This window comes from Lucilia sericata, unplaced genomic scaffold, assembly GCF_015586225.1.
Source record: "Lucilia sericata isolate MDLA Ls3-8-SP2 unplaced genomic scaffold, ASM1558622v1 Contig000363F_arrow, whole genome shotgun sequence".
NCBI classification, from domain to species: Eukaryota; Metazoa; Arthropoda; class Insecta; order Diptera; family Calliphoridae; genus Lucilia; species Lucilia sericata.
This window is the reverse complement of record NW_023994382.1, coordinates 68,711-84,838: the sequence shown is the minus strand read 5'-3', so window position 1 is coordinate 84,838 and position 16,128 is coordinate 68,711. Positions and strand designations below refer to the sequence as shown.

The 16,128-nt window shown below is 28.3% G+C and overlaps 1 protein-coding gene across 2 annotated transcripts in view; it reads right to left on the bottom strand.

Moving 5' to 3' along the window:
• LOC119604112 (probable transcriptional regulatory protein Teth514_1449) overlaps positions 1 to 15,660 on the bottom strand; it is a 117,583-nt gene extending 101,923 nt beyond the window's left edge. Inside the window, exon 1 of one of the 2 annotated variants that reach the window (XM_037956565.1) lies at positions 15,106 to 15,660. In XM_037956565.1, coding sequence (XP_037812493.1) covers positions 15,106 to 15,572 — 467 coding nt within the window. In that variant the 5' untranslated portion in view covers positions 15,573 to 15,660. The remainder of the gene's footprint in view (positions 1 to 15,105) is intronic. The other variant, XM_037956566.1, reaches the window with a different exon arrangement.
• Between the last annotated feature and the right edge of the window lie 468 nt (positions 15,661 to 16,128).

The following is a 16,128-nucleotide window of genomic DNA, read 5'->3' as shown; positions in this document are numbered from 1 at the left end:
AGTATGTTATTAAATTTGGTTTCTTTTCATATTATACCTAAATTCGAATACTTATGAGAGACACTGTAAATGCACATAACTAATTTAGAAATAAAGATATTGAAATAATATTTAACATAAATATGTATTGTGTATACATACATAACTCTGCAAAATATATTTTGGATCGGTCCATAATTGGACATAGATCCCATATAGGGCCCATTTCCCATAACCACGCAAACGCACATATTTCATAACTGAATAAAGATATCGGTATAAAATTAGTCAATAATGTGTTTAAAGTAGATATGAAAAACCCTGGAAATGTTTTCCGGATCGGTCCATAATTAGTCACAGCTCCCATATAAGGACCACTTCCGAAAATCGCTTAAATGCAAATATCCAATTAAGAAATAAAAATATTTTAAAAATAGGCTATATAAATAAGTTTTTTTCGGATCGGTCCATAATTGTTCATATCTGTCATATAAGATCCACTTCAGAAAATCGCATATTTCATTGATAAATAAAGATATAGGAATAAGTATATTTTGTGTTTAAAAGAAATCTTTAAAAAAAAAATTATGATCAATGCATAATTGGTCTTAGGTATCATATAAGGCCCATTTCCATAAGTCACTTTTTCCAATATATTTCATTCAATTATAAATACCCAGCAAAAAAAGACGTGCAAAAAAAGTAGTAAATGCCATGGGTTGAACTGATAATGAACTGGTTCATATTTAGGAGAAACATGCCTATTTTAACATTAGCGTGTCATTGGCATGCATGTGTTCGTATTTGGAAAAATAGTTCGTCATTTAAATGAGTTCTTATAATCAATGAATATTCGATGATTCTCAAGCGAATTTTCATTGGTGCACTATATTTATTTAAAAATGCATTAATAATGGTCCCAGCAAAAAATAATTGATGTCATACTTTACAAACGACATCTTAATCACATCTAAAAATGCGATTGCATTCTTTTCGCTTTTAAAACCCAAACATACCCAGCAAAAAATAATTGATGTCATACTTTACAAACGACATCTTAATCACATCTAAAAATGCGATTGCATATTTTTCGCTTCTATAAACCAAATATTTCCTTACAAATAAAAACCGAGTTAAAAGTGAGGAAAGAGAAATTTACATAAGCGTGTCATTGAAAGAATGTGGTTTATTTTTGACATCCAAATATCGGATTTTTACTGCATCTATGAACAAGATTAGATGTAGTTGAAAGTTGTCAAAAATGAACAACATCCCTCCAATGACACGCTAATGTAAAATTCATAGGTTTTTCACCAAAATTGGAAGTACTTCAAGTATGTTATTTGTGGTGAAAATTCTACTTCTTTTTCCTCACTTTTTTTGCTGGGTATACTTACAAATTAAAACACAGTTAAAAATGAGAAAAGAGATGTAGAAAAGTCACTACAAACAACATATTCGAAGTACTTCAAATTTTGATTAAAAACCAATGAAATTTACATAAGCGTTTCTTTGAAAGAATGTGGTTTATTATTGAAATACAAATATCGGATTTTTACAGCTTCTAAAGATAAGATTAGATGTAGTTCAAAGTTGTCAAAAATGAACAACAACCCTCCAATGACACGCTAATGTAAAATTCATAGGTTTTTCACCTGAATTTGAAGCACTTCGGGTTACTAGTTGTGATGAAAATTCTACATCTTTTTCCACACTTTTTTGCTGGGGTATTCCGATTTAATTATCAATATTTAAATATTTTTTTTGCGTGATATTGATAAAAATAAAATAAGATAAAACATAACTAACTGATTTTTATTGGATTTAAATTCATGCAGAGGAAAAATACCCATTGTGTTTTAAAATCCGTTAAGCAGTCTTGTTTTTTTCCTTCTCTTATTAATGTTAAAATGGACTTAATATTACTAGGTAGGTAGATACCTACAAAAACAAAAATCTAATAAAAAAATTAATGTAATTTTTAATATTTATTGTATGAAATGCACGTTTTCGTTAAATCTCCTAAGAGAATACCAAATTATAGTAAAATATTACAATTCCTATAGTGGAGTTACATGAGTGAATTTGGGTGCATTTTTCATGCCTTCACTGATGACAAATTTATTAGAATTTAGGCATGTATTTAAAACGCATTAAATAGAATACGTACAAAAGAAATCATGAAAATATCCCTTCTTCTTTAACAACTTCAAATTTTTTTTGCTGGGAATATTTATAAGGGTTTTCATAAAAAGTAGCTTACAGGAGGAGGGTATTTAAGATTCGGCATAGCCGAATATAGCACTCTGACTTGTTATTTCTTAAGGACGGTCAGGCTTGTACTTGTTACCGAGTTTTCGATAGAATTAGCGTGTCATTGGAGCGATGTTGTTCATTTTTGGCAACTTTGAACTACATCTAATCTTATTTTTAGAAGCAGTAAAAATCCGATATTTGGATGTCAAAAAAAATAGTAATACGGGATCCATTATCAGTGATGGCGCTACTTTAGGGCGAATATTTGCCCATTGTGATAATCATATAAACATTTGCCATGTAAATTGTCAAAGCATTAATCCTGTATCACAGTATGCTAAAATTGATGAACTAAGGGCCAATCTTTAGGTGAAAGATTAGCGATTAAATTAAAATTAATCCTCGAAAGTTGTTTTTGAGTACTCAATTAGTTAATTTTATTTGCAAATTTAAGCGCCCAATGGAGGTGGTTTAAACTTGAGCAAAAAATTAAAATGTGTAAACAGCTGATGCAAAAAAATTAATACAATTTTTATAAAAATAAACATTAAAATGTTCTATTTATTGATTAGTATAAATTACGGACATTTCAAAATAAATTTTTTTGTTTTAAATTTAAGTTTTCATTAATTTTCATGTTAACTTTAAATTGTCTTCTTCTTTGTTTGTTGTTTTGATAACAAACAGTGACGTTTTTTGTTGTTTTCAAAAACATCAAATAGTATTAACATCGGATTAAATTTATATTTAGATTAACTAATCTAATTATTAATTGGCATTTGATTGCCAAAAACCCGGTCTAAGAGATTTATTAACTACTACTACGTACATGTAATGGGTCTTTCTGAAACGTGGCTTAAACCAGACATGCCTAATGAATCATTACATGTACCATGATATACGTTATATAGAGATGATTGACCCTACCAGGGGTGGCGGGGTTGGACTCTTAGTGTCGAATAGGATAAAGTGTAGACATGTCTTCTCTTCCAGTGCGTATAATTTATGTGAAGCTATTTTAATTGAAGTTAAGAGTCACAACACTTCTATTTTAATAAGTACTATTATCTTCCCACTGGAGATCTTAATGCATTGGAAGATACGCTTGGAGAAATATTTTTTCAGTACGAAAATATAATGATAATGGGTGACTTTAACTGTAATTTATTTGATCCTATGAATTCATCTATTTTCAGGTCTCTGTAGAAGGTTAGGATTATCCTATAAACACAAATCTTTGCCCACTCACTGTGATATTTACCATAATACAACCTCTTTGATTAACTTTTTTCTTGTTGTCTGGTCAGGCGTCAGTTCCGTTTCTGCAGTCTTATCATGACTTAATTTACACTTCATTGCCATTCACCACATCTAGAAATGATAGCTACATTGAATACGGAAAGTTTGATGATACTGACATCAATATCATTAGAACTCATGCGGATCAATTTAACTTTTCCTCATTTTACAATAACAATTCTGTAAATAATAAACTAAATATTTTAAACTCTCTTCTGTCTGAATTGTATCAGTTTGTTCCGATTATTAAATTTTAAATTAAGAGGAAAAAAGATCCATGGATGAGAAAAAGAGAAGTTATTGCAGCTAGGGCTCTTAGAAATCGAGCTTACAGAAATTTTAGAGACAGTGGTATGGATGATGATCGCATAATTTATTGTCGCCTAAGAAATAAGCTGAAGTCATTGATTCGAAAATTTAGAAGACTTTACTATATAAATATTTTTGATAATCCCGAAAATCCCGGGAGGACCAATTTAGGGTTACATATAATGTATTTATGCTGAATTTCATTGCGGCACTTCCCTTTTTAAGCGAATTGTGGACACTAAAGGCTGGGTCAAAAGAAGCCCGATCATTCCAAAATTCATCAGGGTATTTAAGAACAGTATAAAACAAAAGCACTACTCCGGAGAAACCCAATATACCATCCCCAATAAGGTGGTGTAGGGTATAAAAAGGGCAATAAAAAGGCATTGATACTATCGGATTCTAATGCTTGTAATAGAATCTATTATGGAAGTCAACCTGTCAATAAGATGGCGAGATGATAATTCCCTTATTTGGGTTAGAGAACACGGAATATAACTAAAAATAATATTGCTAGTACCTTGGCAATAGCTGGAAATACTATGGCTATAATTGATAGAAACCAGTTCTGTAGTATTTCCGATATTTAGCTCAAGATGGATGGTCTCATGATGATCCTCATTGCACATACTATCTAAATATCAGGTTTCATCAAATTGTAAATTTGGAAACCATTGTAAATTTGGATATCATGGGTATTATTTTATATTTATAAGATATAAGAAGCTTTTGTTCAGAAGTACTAAGTAAGTAAAGTACTTTGAAAGTAAACACCTACTAAGTGTATTCATATTGCAATTTGAAATAGAAAATGTTATTTTTGTCGGTAAATTATTAAGATTTCCGGGATCCTGATATCGGGATTCCGAGATTTATTTAAAAATCCCGAATCCCGGGATTTCTAAAAATCAATCCCGATTGGCATCCCTAGCTGACAACAGAAAAATGTGACGACTTTTGAATAATGCGGGATGTGGCAATATAAATGTATCTAACTTTTCAGAAATTGATATAAACCAGCCAAGCGCAGAAAGAGAGATGCTAAGATACTGTTATTGTAGTGGTGAGAAAATACTAAAAAACACTTAAAAAAAATATTGCCTAATTACGCTTGTTATGATCAAATTTCATAACAAGTAGAATGGTAAATTTTACAGATAAAACATATTCAAAGAAAAGAAAAATGTATATCTCTTCACAAAGAAAAAGTTTTTTATTTAAAATGTGTAAAAAAAGTATTTAAAATACTGTTTTTATGTGTTTTCATTCTTATGTATTAGTGAAATTTTTTGGAGTGTACGAGTTTTTGCAAGTAATTCTCTTGTTTACAAAATGTGTTGTTGTTTTTACAAATTGTTTTTGCAATTTTTGAAACAAAGCGACGTCAACCTACATTGTTGAATGCTGTTAGGCAACTGAAGATAATTTTTTGTATTTTTACGCTCTTGCTGTGAGTTTTGTTTTCAATCGGGTAATTCGTAATTTGAACAATATGAACGCGCAACGCTGATATAAACACTTTGAATCGGTCTTTTGTTGTAAATAATAATACTACTAATGTATTTGATTTCGAATTTTTGAGCGGACATACTGACGGATTTTCATTTAAACCCATATACGCGGATGAACTACTTTTTGCCCTATCCAAAGTTAAATCAAATTCCATTGGAACTGATGGGTTTCCAATTACTTGTTTTTCCATGTATTTTACAGCCTGTTTTGCATTTATTTAATATGGATAATTACTACATCTTCTTACCCTTACCCTCCTGTACCTAAAAGAGACTAAGCTACTGAATTTAGGCCAAAAAGCATTTTACCTGTTATTTTTAAAGTCATGGAACACGTTTTAAAAATCTTATAGGTATTCTTATAGGTATAACCGAAACTATCAGAGATTACTTAAATAAAAACAAAAAGTTACATTGAACAAATTTTTCAGGAGAAGCAAAAAACCTTTTAAAATGATAAATAAGCCAAAAATGTTCAACATTTTCTCAAGTTAAGCTTATTTCTTATTGACGTATTATTATTTGAAGAAAAATTTGCGGTTTTTGTTTTACTTACCCCCTTGAGAATTATTTTTTTCTGAAACCCAAAAGGGCGTAAGTTACATTAAAAAATAGTAAGTTTTAACATTTTCAACTAAATTCAAATCGGTTTTTGTTGGACTTTGTTTTTTGTTTTCATAAAGATTTTCGGAAATTGGAATTTTTCTTTGAAAACATTCTAAAACTGTTAAAATAATTTCTAAATTACAAGGATTCGCTAAAAGTGCCAATTTTGTTTTATTTGATGCCAACTTATAACATTTCACAGTTTCGAAGTTAAAAATTCGAAAGAATTTTAATATTTTCATGAATTTTAAGGTAATTTTAAAACATAACCTTTTCGAATTTCATTGATAGAGACTTTGACGTAAAATTTAGCAGGAACATGTATTTTGATAAGGTGTATTATAACGTGTTCAGTCTATGAACGATCGTTCTTGCAGGTTATTTCGTAAATGCATTCTCGATCATTTTAATGATCAATAAATTTATAATGTCTACCCTAATAGTATGTGATATAGAATGAGCGAAAGCACTGATAGTAGGGTGATCGACTCGGTTTTCAACCGTTTTTTCTGCTTTACCAGTGTTGGTTTTTTTCTAAATGTTGATTTTTCAAATATCGAATAACCCGGTTTTTTTTACTTTTTAAAAACTGGTTTTGAATACTTTTATTTGCTTTGTATTCAAATATTACTTAAATTAAATTTTGAAGTAAATAATAATACAGCCCGTGTAAATTTTAAAAATATTGAAGTCCAGGAACTAGATTTTTCTAACAAACCTTTTATTAAACTTTTTAATTTTTCTAATTAATTAACGAATTTTATTTGTAAAAATTATTGGAATAACTTGATAAAATTTTACCATTCTTAAGATTATATTCCAATTACAATAATTAATTTGCGGCTAAAATACTATGGAAGTGTTGGAATGCCTATAAAAATTGTCTAAACAAGGATTTTAGTATAAGCTACGATTACATAGTTCCTTATGTTTAACAGAAGTGTCCCACTTTTTTCGATTTTTTTACATTAAAGAAATAATCTAAATTAGACGACTAGATTTAAAGTTATAATCTTTTAAACCAGTGGAGCTCAAACCTATACTACCATAGTTTTAATCGTGTTGGTAAAGCAGCAGAGAACAGAATTCAACTCAAAAATTAAATCTCAATATTAAACTCCTCTGTTTTAAACTGTTAAAAATCAGTTCGATCCATGTTTTATTAATCAAATTTATCAAAAATATCAAGCGGTTTTTTTTTCAAATGCCAACTATTCGAAAACCGATTTTTGGAAAATGTCGAATAACCGATCGCCCTAACTGATAGGGAGTCTTAAACAAATTTTAAACATCATATCGAGAAATTACGAGTGTACATTTAAATTTTCTATTTTAATAAATTTAAACTTCAGCAAACTTTATTATTTTTTATACATTTCATAGTACTAATTTTGAATTATGTATATAATAATATGTTATATAACAGAAACATGTAAAAAATACTTTAAGATACATATGTAATACGTTATTGGCCGCAAAGGCTTTTAGTATTACCAATAAATAAATACAGTGGTGGAAAAAATAATAGAAACGGCCTTATTTTGCGGTAAAAAATAATTTTTCTAAAAAATTATCCGTTAGAATTTTATGTTTTGTATCTTAAATAAAAGGTATTTAACACTACTTTCTTATGATATATAGAGTTTACAAGTTTTTTTGCTCCATCGTATTTTATTGGTATTTGAAATATTTAGCATTGGAAAAAATAATAGAAACGATTCGTAGTTTTACACTGGAGACATAAGCTAAGATTTCTTAAATGGCGTTTTTGTACTTATTTTAAAAATTTTCATTGTAAATGATATTCCCAATAGCAAAATATACTGTTTCATCGGTTCTTTATGTTAACGTGTATTTTTTTCAACGCCTGGTTGACCATATGAGCTCTGACGGCTGAATTGGAGCCACGACTTTCAAATTTTCTGAAATAAAAAGTTAAAACAGTGAAACAAATTGCTTTACATTTTTAAATTTTGAGATTTTGAGCAATATTTCACAAACTAAAAACTAAAATTTCAAGAAATGTAAAAATTTCGAAAATTAAATTTAAATTTAGGTATAGTACTGTTAGGGAATTAATACTAGTATATAGATCCAATACGAGCTATTGCAAACAATAAAATATAATGTTTTTAAATGAGGAAAATAAAATAGGTTTTTATTTCATTACCTTTTCTAAAATCTTATACGTTTATTTTATGAAAAAAAAAAATTACAAAGAATATTCTTTCTGATGTTTTTATATGATTGGGTGTATTTTATCGAAACTTACGTTACAGTAACCACCAAGAACGGGTCGAATTGCAAAATAGCGAAATATTGATCGAAATTTGGCCCAAAAATAAGTGGATTTAAAACTCAAAAACTAATTTTTTGATAATTTAACCATTAGAAGTATTTTTTTCCACCATCTGAAATTTTTATTTAAGAAAACTTGAAAGTCGGGCGTCGGATTCAGCTGTCAGGACCCATATGGTCAATCAAGCTTCGAAAAAACAAATGTTTATATAAAAATTAAGGTAAATACAATACTATTATATTAAGAATTTCATTTATAATAAAAATTTTTTAAAATAAATACAAAACGCAGTTTAAGAAATCTCAGCTTAAGTCCCCAATATACAGGAATATACAGTGTCGGACAAAACTATAGCACGAACTTTTATTTATTAGAAAAAAGCTTAGTAAAATTAAAAAATTGGTTATTTTGTAATTTAAATTATTAGTTTAGAAATTATAAAAGCAATGAAAATAGTGTTATTTAAAGCTTTTATACATTATTTTTGAATAAATTACATAAATTAGGAAACTGTTAACAAAATTGAGTATTAAATAAAGAAATAAAATCTCTTGTAGACATTTTAAAAGCAAATTTACGTAAAATAAATTTTATTTTACCTATATTTCAAACTAGCTAGGACGGATTTCGCTGAACTGTACTTCGACCGAAATTGTATACAATGAACATTTTTCTGATGAATTGAAGCAATATAAAAATGATTTTAATGAATTACAGTTAGAATCTGGGACAGTAGAGTAATTATCGGTATACAGTAGTAAAAATAAAACACGTAGGTGTAATATTGTGGACTTGGGGTGTTTTCTACTTAATGTGATCGGAGAATTTTACCAATGTAAAGTAAAAAAATGGAATAGAAAATCGTTTTATATATGAAAATATCTTGCACAATATAAAGCTGTACTATACAGTGGAGATAATGCCTCTAAAATGGAGAGATCAACAAAAAAACGATTATCATTGGTTTATAATTTGCAAAATTATAGACTAATGGATATATATAGTTTTTTGAAGGAATTTGTGTCTGTAATTTACATTTATTAAAATCATCCATAATCTTTTTGTTTTAAAAAGAAGAGAAACTTTTTAGGAGCCATTTTGGATATTAAATTGCTTAAAAGTGCACTACGAAGGCGAATGATCAAAAAATACAAATAAAATCGTATATATGAAAATATCTTGCACAATATAAAGCTGTACTATACAGTGGAGATAATGCCTCTAAAATGGAGAGATCAACAGAAAAACGATTATCATTGGTTTATAATTTGCAAAATTATAGACTAATGGATATATATAGTTTTTTGAAGGAATTTGTGTCTGTAATTTACATTTATTAAAATCATCCATAATCTTTTTATTTTAAAAGAAAGAGAAACTTTTTAGTAGGAGCCATTTTGGATATTAAATTGCTTAAAAGTGCACTACGAAGACGAATGATCAAAAAATACAAATAAAATCGTATAAATTTACTTTATATTACGTTAATTTACTATTAAAATGTCTTCAAGTGAAATTATTTACTAATTTAATAGCAATTTTTGTTAAGTTTCTAAAAATTCACTAAAATTTAATATATTCAAAGTTATGTGCAGTAGTTTTGTCTCTGCAAACAATGTATTTTCATTCTAAACAACATTATGTTTCATTGTTTGTAAAATTTCTAAACCATATTCTATCTAAACTAGTAATTTTAATTACAAAATAACCTACTTATAACCATCTTACTTTTTTATTTGTTCAATTCACAATCGATGTTGTAGCGTTGTATGCGTTGTATGTCAGCCAGAGATACAAGCCGAGACGGCTCAAATCGGCGGCGGCTGGCCGCCGGTAATATTTTGCAAGCCGCGCCGCCGCCGACTTCTTTCGGCTCAAAAGCTAAGCCGGCTTAAACGTAGCCGCTGATAAATATTAGAATCACACATGTATTTCAGAACATAATTTCACCAGATTGAACGGAGTTGCCACTATTTTAAATTCTTATGGAAAATTGAAAAGAGTTGCCACACAATATTGTGCTAATATTAAAATAGTGAAAACTACTATAAATGTCCATTTTCTGCAGAAAAAAACTTATATAGAGACAGGTTTCTATGTAACAGACTATTATACAAAGATTTTTCAATATAATAAACCTTATAAGGTCAATTTCTAAAGAAAAAGTTAAATTGAGCCGACAATTTAGCCGCCGCCGATATTTTCTGTAATAAGCCGCCGCCGCCGATCAAAAATGGTTGCGCCGCCGCCGCCGATCATTCCCCATCGGCTTGTATCTCTGATGTCAGCAGCTGCTACAATGTTTTTCGAATGTTGTAAGAATGTTTAGTGTTGCCAATTGTTTATTTCAACATATAAACAAAAAATTCAAACGATTTTAGCATAAAAAACGATAAAGTGGTAACACTGAAATCAAAAACAAACAGCTGTTTACCAAAACAAAAAAACTTAAATTTTATTAAAAACTGTTTATTTATAAGTTTTAAATGTGGAATAAAGAAAATAAAAGAATTGAAAATTCAAAGAAATTAATTTGGTTTACTTCGCATGTTTAATTAATTTAATATTTTTGATTTTTTTATCTTTTGACATTCTTATGTATATTTGTTTTGACTTTTATTCTCTTTTTTGTCATACGTATGGAATTTTATTTTACTTCTTCATTAGATTTGTACGTAAAGTGTGATCGTCTGAAGGGCCTTTAAACGTGATAAATATATGGAAAACGAGTAGAATTTGAGGTGTTTTTTGAAGGCACATCATGTGTTTCAAAAAACACGAATATGTGAACGTAGTATAAAGAAGTTTTAAAAAGTATATTTTTTTGAACAATAGAAAAACAATTTCACATTTAAATAAAGTATTAAATAAACATGAACTATTTTAAATATTGTATTTTCAGTGTAGATTTTGAGTAAATAATTAAAGCTTACAAATAACATTTATTTCGAAATATTTTAAACAAATAATAATAAGTCTATTATTTTGCTTAGCACTGTACGAAGATAAATATAGTAAAGGCAAGAATTTTCATGCACTTAAAAATGAAAAATATGCGCTTATAACATGCAATATACTGTGAATCAATTAAGTAATTTGCCAATGTAAAAGTTTATAAATTTTAAGAAAAAACTTTATCTGAACAATTATTTTTAGCAAAATAAAGCAATTGGTTTGTTGTATTTTTTAAAGAATATCTTATATTATAATTTTCTACCATAAAAAGTAAATCGTGATATTAATTGACGAGATTTTTGATAAAATGTGAACGTATTGTTAATCTTTAAGGTCAATAATCTATTTTGCTTTTTTAGGTTTTTTGTTCATTTTTTAATATTGCTGCATTATTTTATAAAATTTAATATTTTTATTACTCCTATATATTAGAATAACATTTTTTAGATATTTTAGTAGTGGAACGACTAAGTTTGGAAATTTCTTAACCGATTTATTATCCTATGTATCTATAAGAATTTTTCAATATTTGACTTAACATGAAATCTATCGTTTCTTTGATTTAATTTCGAAAATAATAAGTAATTTTGAATTGGATACATGATATATTAGGAAATCAATTGATTTGGACCTAGAAAAAAAATTTTAGTGGGGTATAAATCTATAGATTATAACAAAATAATCTGGGTGTTTGGTCATTTTGTATTGATAAACAAAAACTACATTACGGAAACCCAATCTATTTGGGGAGTACTGTGTGAATTTTATTTAGAATTGTATAATATTGATTATTATTCAATAAAGCTAACACTAAGTACCATCCTAGCCACTCTAAGTATGGGGATATCACCGTATACCACTATAGAACTACTTATTACATGCTAGAATTTTGATATTCTACCTCATATTTTGAATGCATTATTTTATGAATAAAATACAGTAGGCGTAGTTGGATAGTTATTCTTGATTTGGGTTCTAGCTAAATATAAGTGTATGTATTAGCTGAAAAATATTGCTTTTGTGGATCTTAGGTAATGAGAACCGCCTCTATTTGTAAATATCTAAATTAAGTATTTTTCCCGTACCACACGATAGTTCACCTTATATTGTTTCCAAGCAACCTAAGGTCTGTTTAGAGGTTTAAACATAGTGTTCTTTTAAGTTCGTATATGGACTTTGGAGAAGATAAATGAGGACTCCAATGGTTTTTGCTTGGATACAAGTCGCTTTCCTTTGGCAGTTAAAGATTTTGAAAGACAAATCAGTGCGTTTTTTAAATAATTCTTTGTGTTATTTCATCAATTTCTATATTTAATATTTTTTAATGATTGATTAAACATCTCATATTTGAATTTCATTGATTTATACTTGTTTTAAAAATCTAAACAAATTTTTTATATTGGAATTGCCTCATTATTTCCCTTTAAACATTTTTAACGCAAATAACTACACAGTTTCACACAATAAGGATATGATTTTTGAAAATTACAATTGAAAAATACTTAACACGTCTCCTTTTAACAATAAAACAATAAATTCCAAAAAGCAATTAAAAAATAATTTGAAAACCCCAACGAAATTAACTGGAAATTTCAATATGCAAAATACTTCATTGACGTGCAAATTCTGACGAAAAATAATAAAATGCAACAACAAATGCACCAAAATTTTTATTTTAATATTTTTTTCTTGGTTTTCCCATTCTACACAATCTCCATTTTCAATTGGAAAACATAAATTTACTTTTTACCTGTTTTTTTTTTTTTTTTTTTTTTAATTTTATTTATGAACAAAAAACAAAATTCTCTTAAAAAAATGTAGACAAAAAACTTAGTTGATTCACTGTAAATAGGGAAAATATGCACTAAAAATGTGGAAAATATGCACCAAAAATATTTTCTTGCGAAATTTATTTGTTATCAATAATTTTACTTTTATCTCATTTAAGTACCTTTTTAATATAAATATTTAGAACTTAAGTTTTTGACAACAAATATATAGGTTCTTGATGACAGAAATGACAATAATTTTAAAGCCTAAGGAACACCTTTAAATTATATGGGCAATTTCGTGTCATGTGACCCAACTCAAAAAATCGATTTGGATGAAATTTGTACCAAGGTTAGTAATATTGGATAGTAGGCCATACACATCGGTCAAGAAGGGGTCAAAGTTGGACATTTTGGTAATACAGGGTTTTTTCAAATGAGTGTAACTTTTCACCTATTGATCCTAGCAAAAATTTCCAAAAGAGTTTAGATAGCTATTTCTTTACTGTTTACAAATTTTTTTTTTTTAATTACATACATATATTAAATTTCATTTTTATACCCTTCACCTTTGTGAGAAGGGTATATATAAGTTTGTCATTCCGTTTGTAATTTCCAAAATATAATTTTCCAACCCAATTTTCCAAAGTATGTATATTCTGAATCCTTAAAAATCAGCTAAATCTGTTCATAAACAAGGGATATATATGCAAAAATCCGAGACAACCTCTGAAAATTTCATAAAAAAAAAAAGAACACTCCTTATTCATTGCCTTTGTATGTATTTTGTTTTTGTTTTTTTGAGTATTTCGTTTCGTATGTTTGGATGGCTGTGTGTTTCATTGCCTTGTGTATATTGTTTTTGTTTCTTGGTACATTAAATTTCGCATGTTTGGATGGCTGTGTGTTTCATTGCCTTGTGTATATTGTTTTTGTTTTCTTGGTGTATTGAATTTCGTATGTTTGCATGTCTGTTGGTTTCATTGCGTTGTGTATTTTGTTTTTGTTTTTTTCTGTATTTCGTTTCGTATGTTTGGATGTCTGTTGGTTTTACTGCCTTGTGTATTTTGTTTTTTGTGTGGTTATTTCGTTTAGCGCTGTTGTTCATTTTGTTTTGCTATTGCTATAATAATGATATAGTCGGGAAAATGAATTTTTAAATACACTATGGTGAACGGTATATAAGATTCGGCACAGCCGAATATAGCACTCGTACTTGTTTTTAGTAATTTTTTAATTGTAAAAATGAAAAAAACAATATTTGTATTCGAAAAATTAAAAAATATGCTATAAAAATGTTATAAATATGCAAAATATATGCAATTTAATGCAAAATATGCAATTTATGCATTTATAACAAAATAAGTAAAAATATGCAACAACAAATCGATGCCATTTTGTTGCCAATTCTTTGATTTGAAAAGAAAACTAGGTAAAAGTTATTTTGAGTAACTGACTACAAACATGCATTTACATACAAATCCATGCGCTGATAATAATGCACTACAGCACAAAAACAAAATTCCGCAGCAAAACCCTTATTTTCTTTTCCCTGGCTAGCACAAAGTGGGGCTAGATAGTATATTTTGCGTTTTAGTTGACGATATATTGTTCTAACTTTACGCGATAAGGATACATTTTTAGATGTTGAAAACTTGAAAACTTACTAAAAACACAAACTTCGAAAAAGATCTGTGGTGATCCTGATAGTTCCGAAAATGTAATATTAGTTGTGTTTTGTTGCTATCAATGAGTGTTAACGCTTAAAGTTAGCAAACAAAACGAACATTACCTGACTTGGCATCACTCCACAGAAGAAATCTGCTAAATCTTAAAATTATTTACATTTTCTTAAAAAAGGTTTTTTTATTTGATATTTTTTTTTATTTAAATTTTATTTTAAAATATTTTTTTATTGTTTGACATAAACACATTAATATTTGTATTTTTATTTTTGAATTGGTAGCACTTTTATCGACGTTAAAATTAACTTGTATAATTTTACACGTTAACTCCTAACGTTTATAAATTTTAAATTTATATGAAATTGCCTTTGAACGTTAGCAACAAAACACAACTATTGTAAGACATCTTACAAGAAACACACACTTTTCAAACTTACCCTGATTTCCTTAATATGGTTGCCATATCCATTTTTACACCTGGGTAATTGTCTGTGTAAATGATACAGACGGCAAACACCTTTTGCTTGTATCGCAGATCTAGTTTGTATCTTTTTAATTCATTTTTATTCTGCTTACATTTTTGTATATTGTTTTGAATGGTAGTCATAGGCATATTTTTTCGAAGCGCTTCGTCAATAACGCTCTTCAATTGGGAATTTAGTGAAGGATCAGCACTTCCACCATCTTGTATTGCTAGTCTTATCTGCCGAGAAATTTTTGTAAAAAGTGCTGCTTTTTGTCCATCTTTTGCAGCCTTAATATGTCGAATATTAGCCCATTTTGAGTGTCCCGCCGAAAGAGCATATTTAGCCGTTGAAATGTTTTTTACAGTCAACGTACAACCTATACTTAACGATTTTAATTTTAAGAAATTACCGCTGCACTTTTTAACTATTGACAACATGTTTCGCAATCAACCGAGTCAAGGTGCACTTACAAGGTGAAGTCAATGCAACAGCTGATTGCTATAGCATAATTATAAATTATATAATTTTTCATTTGAAGCAGAAACAGGCGTTGAAAATTCAGTACTATCAAGGCGAATTCACATAAGGTGGTGTTATTCAATCAATGATTATTTTTTTTCACTTGACTGGTACGCACTGATATCAGAGTTTGTTAAGGTCCAAACACATACAATCCTTTACGACGAACTGCGACTGAAAGCTCGTGTTTTCTGTATGTATTTATATGAGAGCGGTCATAATCAATACGTCAAACTTGTGCACGAAGTAAAAAAGTTGAAAAATATTCAACTTTGGCGTACGAAAAAGAAGAGAAAGAGAAAATGAGAAAAACAAAACTGTAAATATTGTTGTTTGTCTTTTTTGTTGTGTATAATTATGATTTGTGTGTTTACGAAACACACAATTTTTAAATGAAATATTTTTTACATTAAATATTTTATATTGAATATTTTTTATATTAAAAATAATTTTTTCATACTTTATCAACGCAAC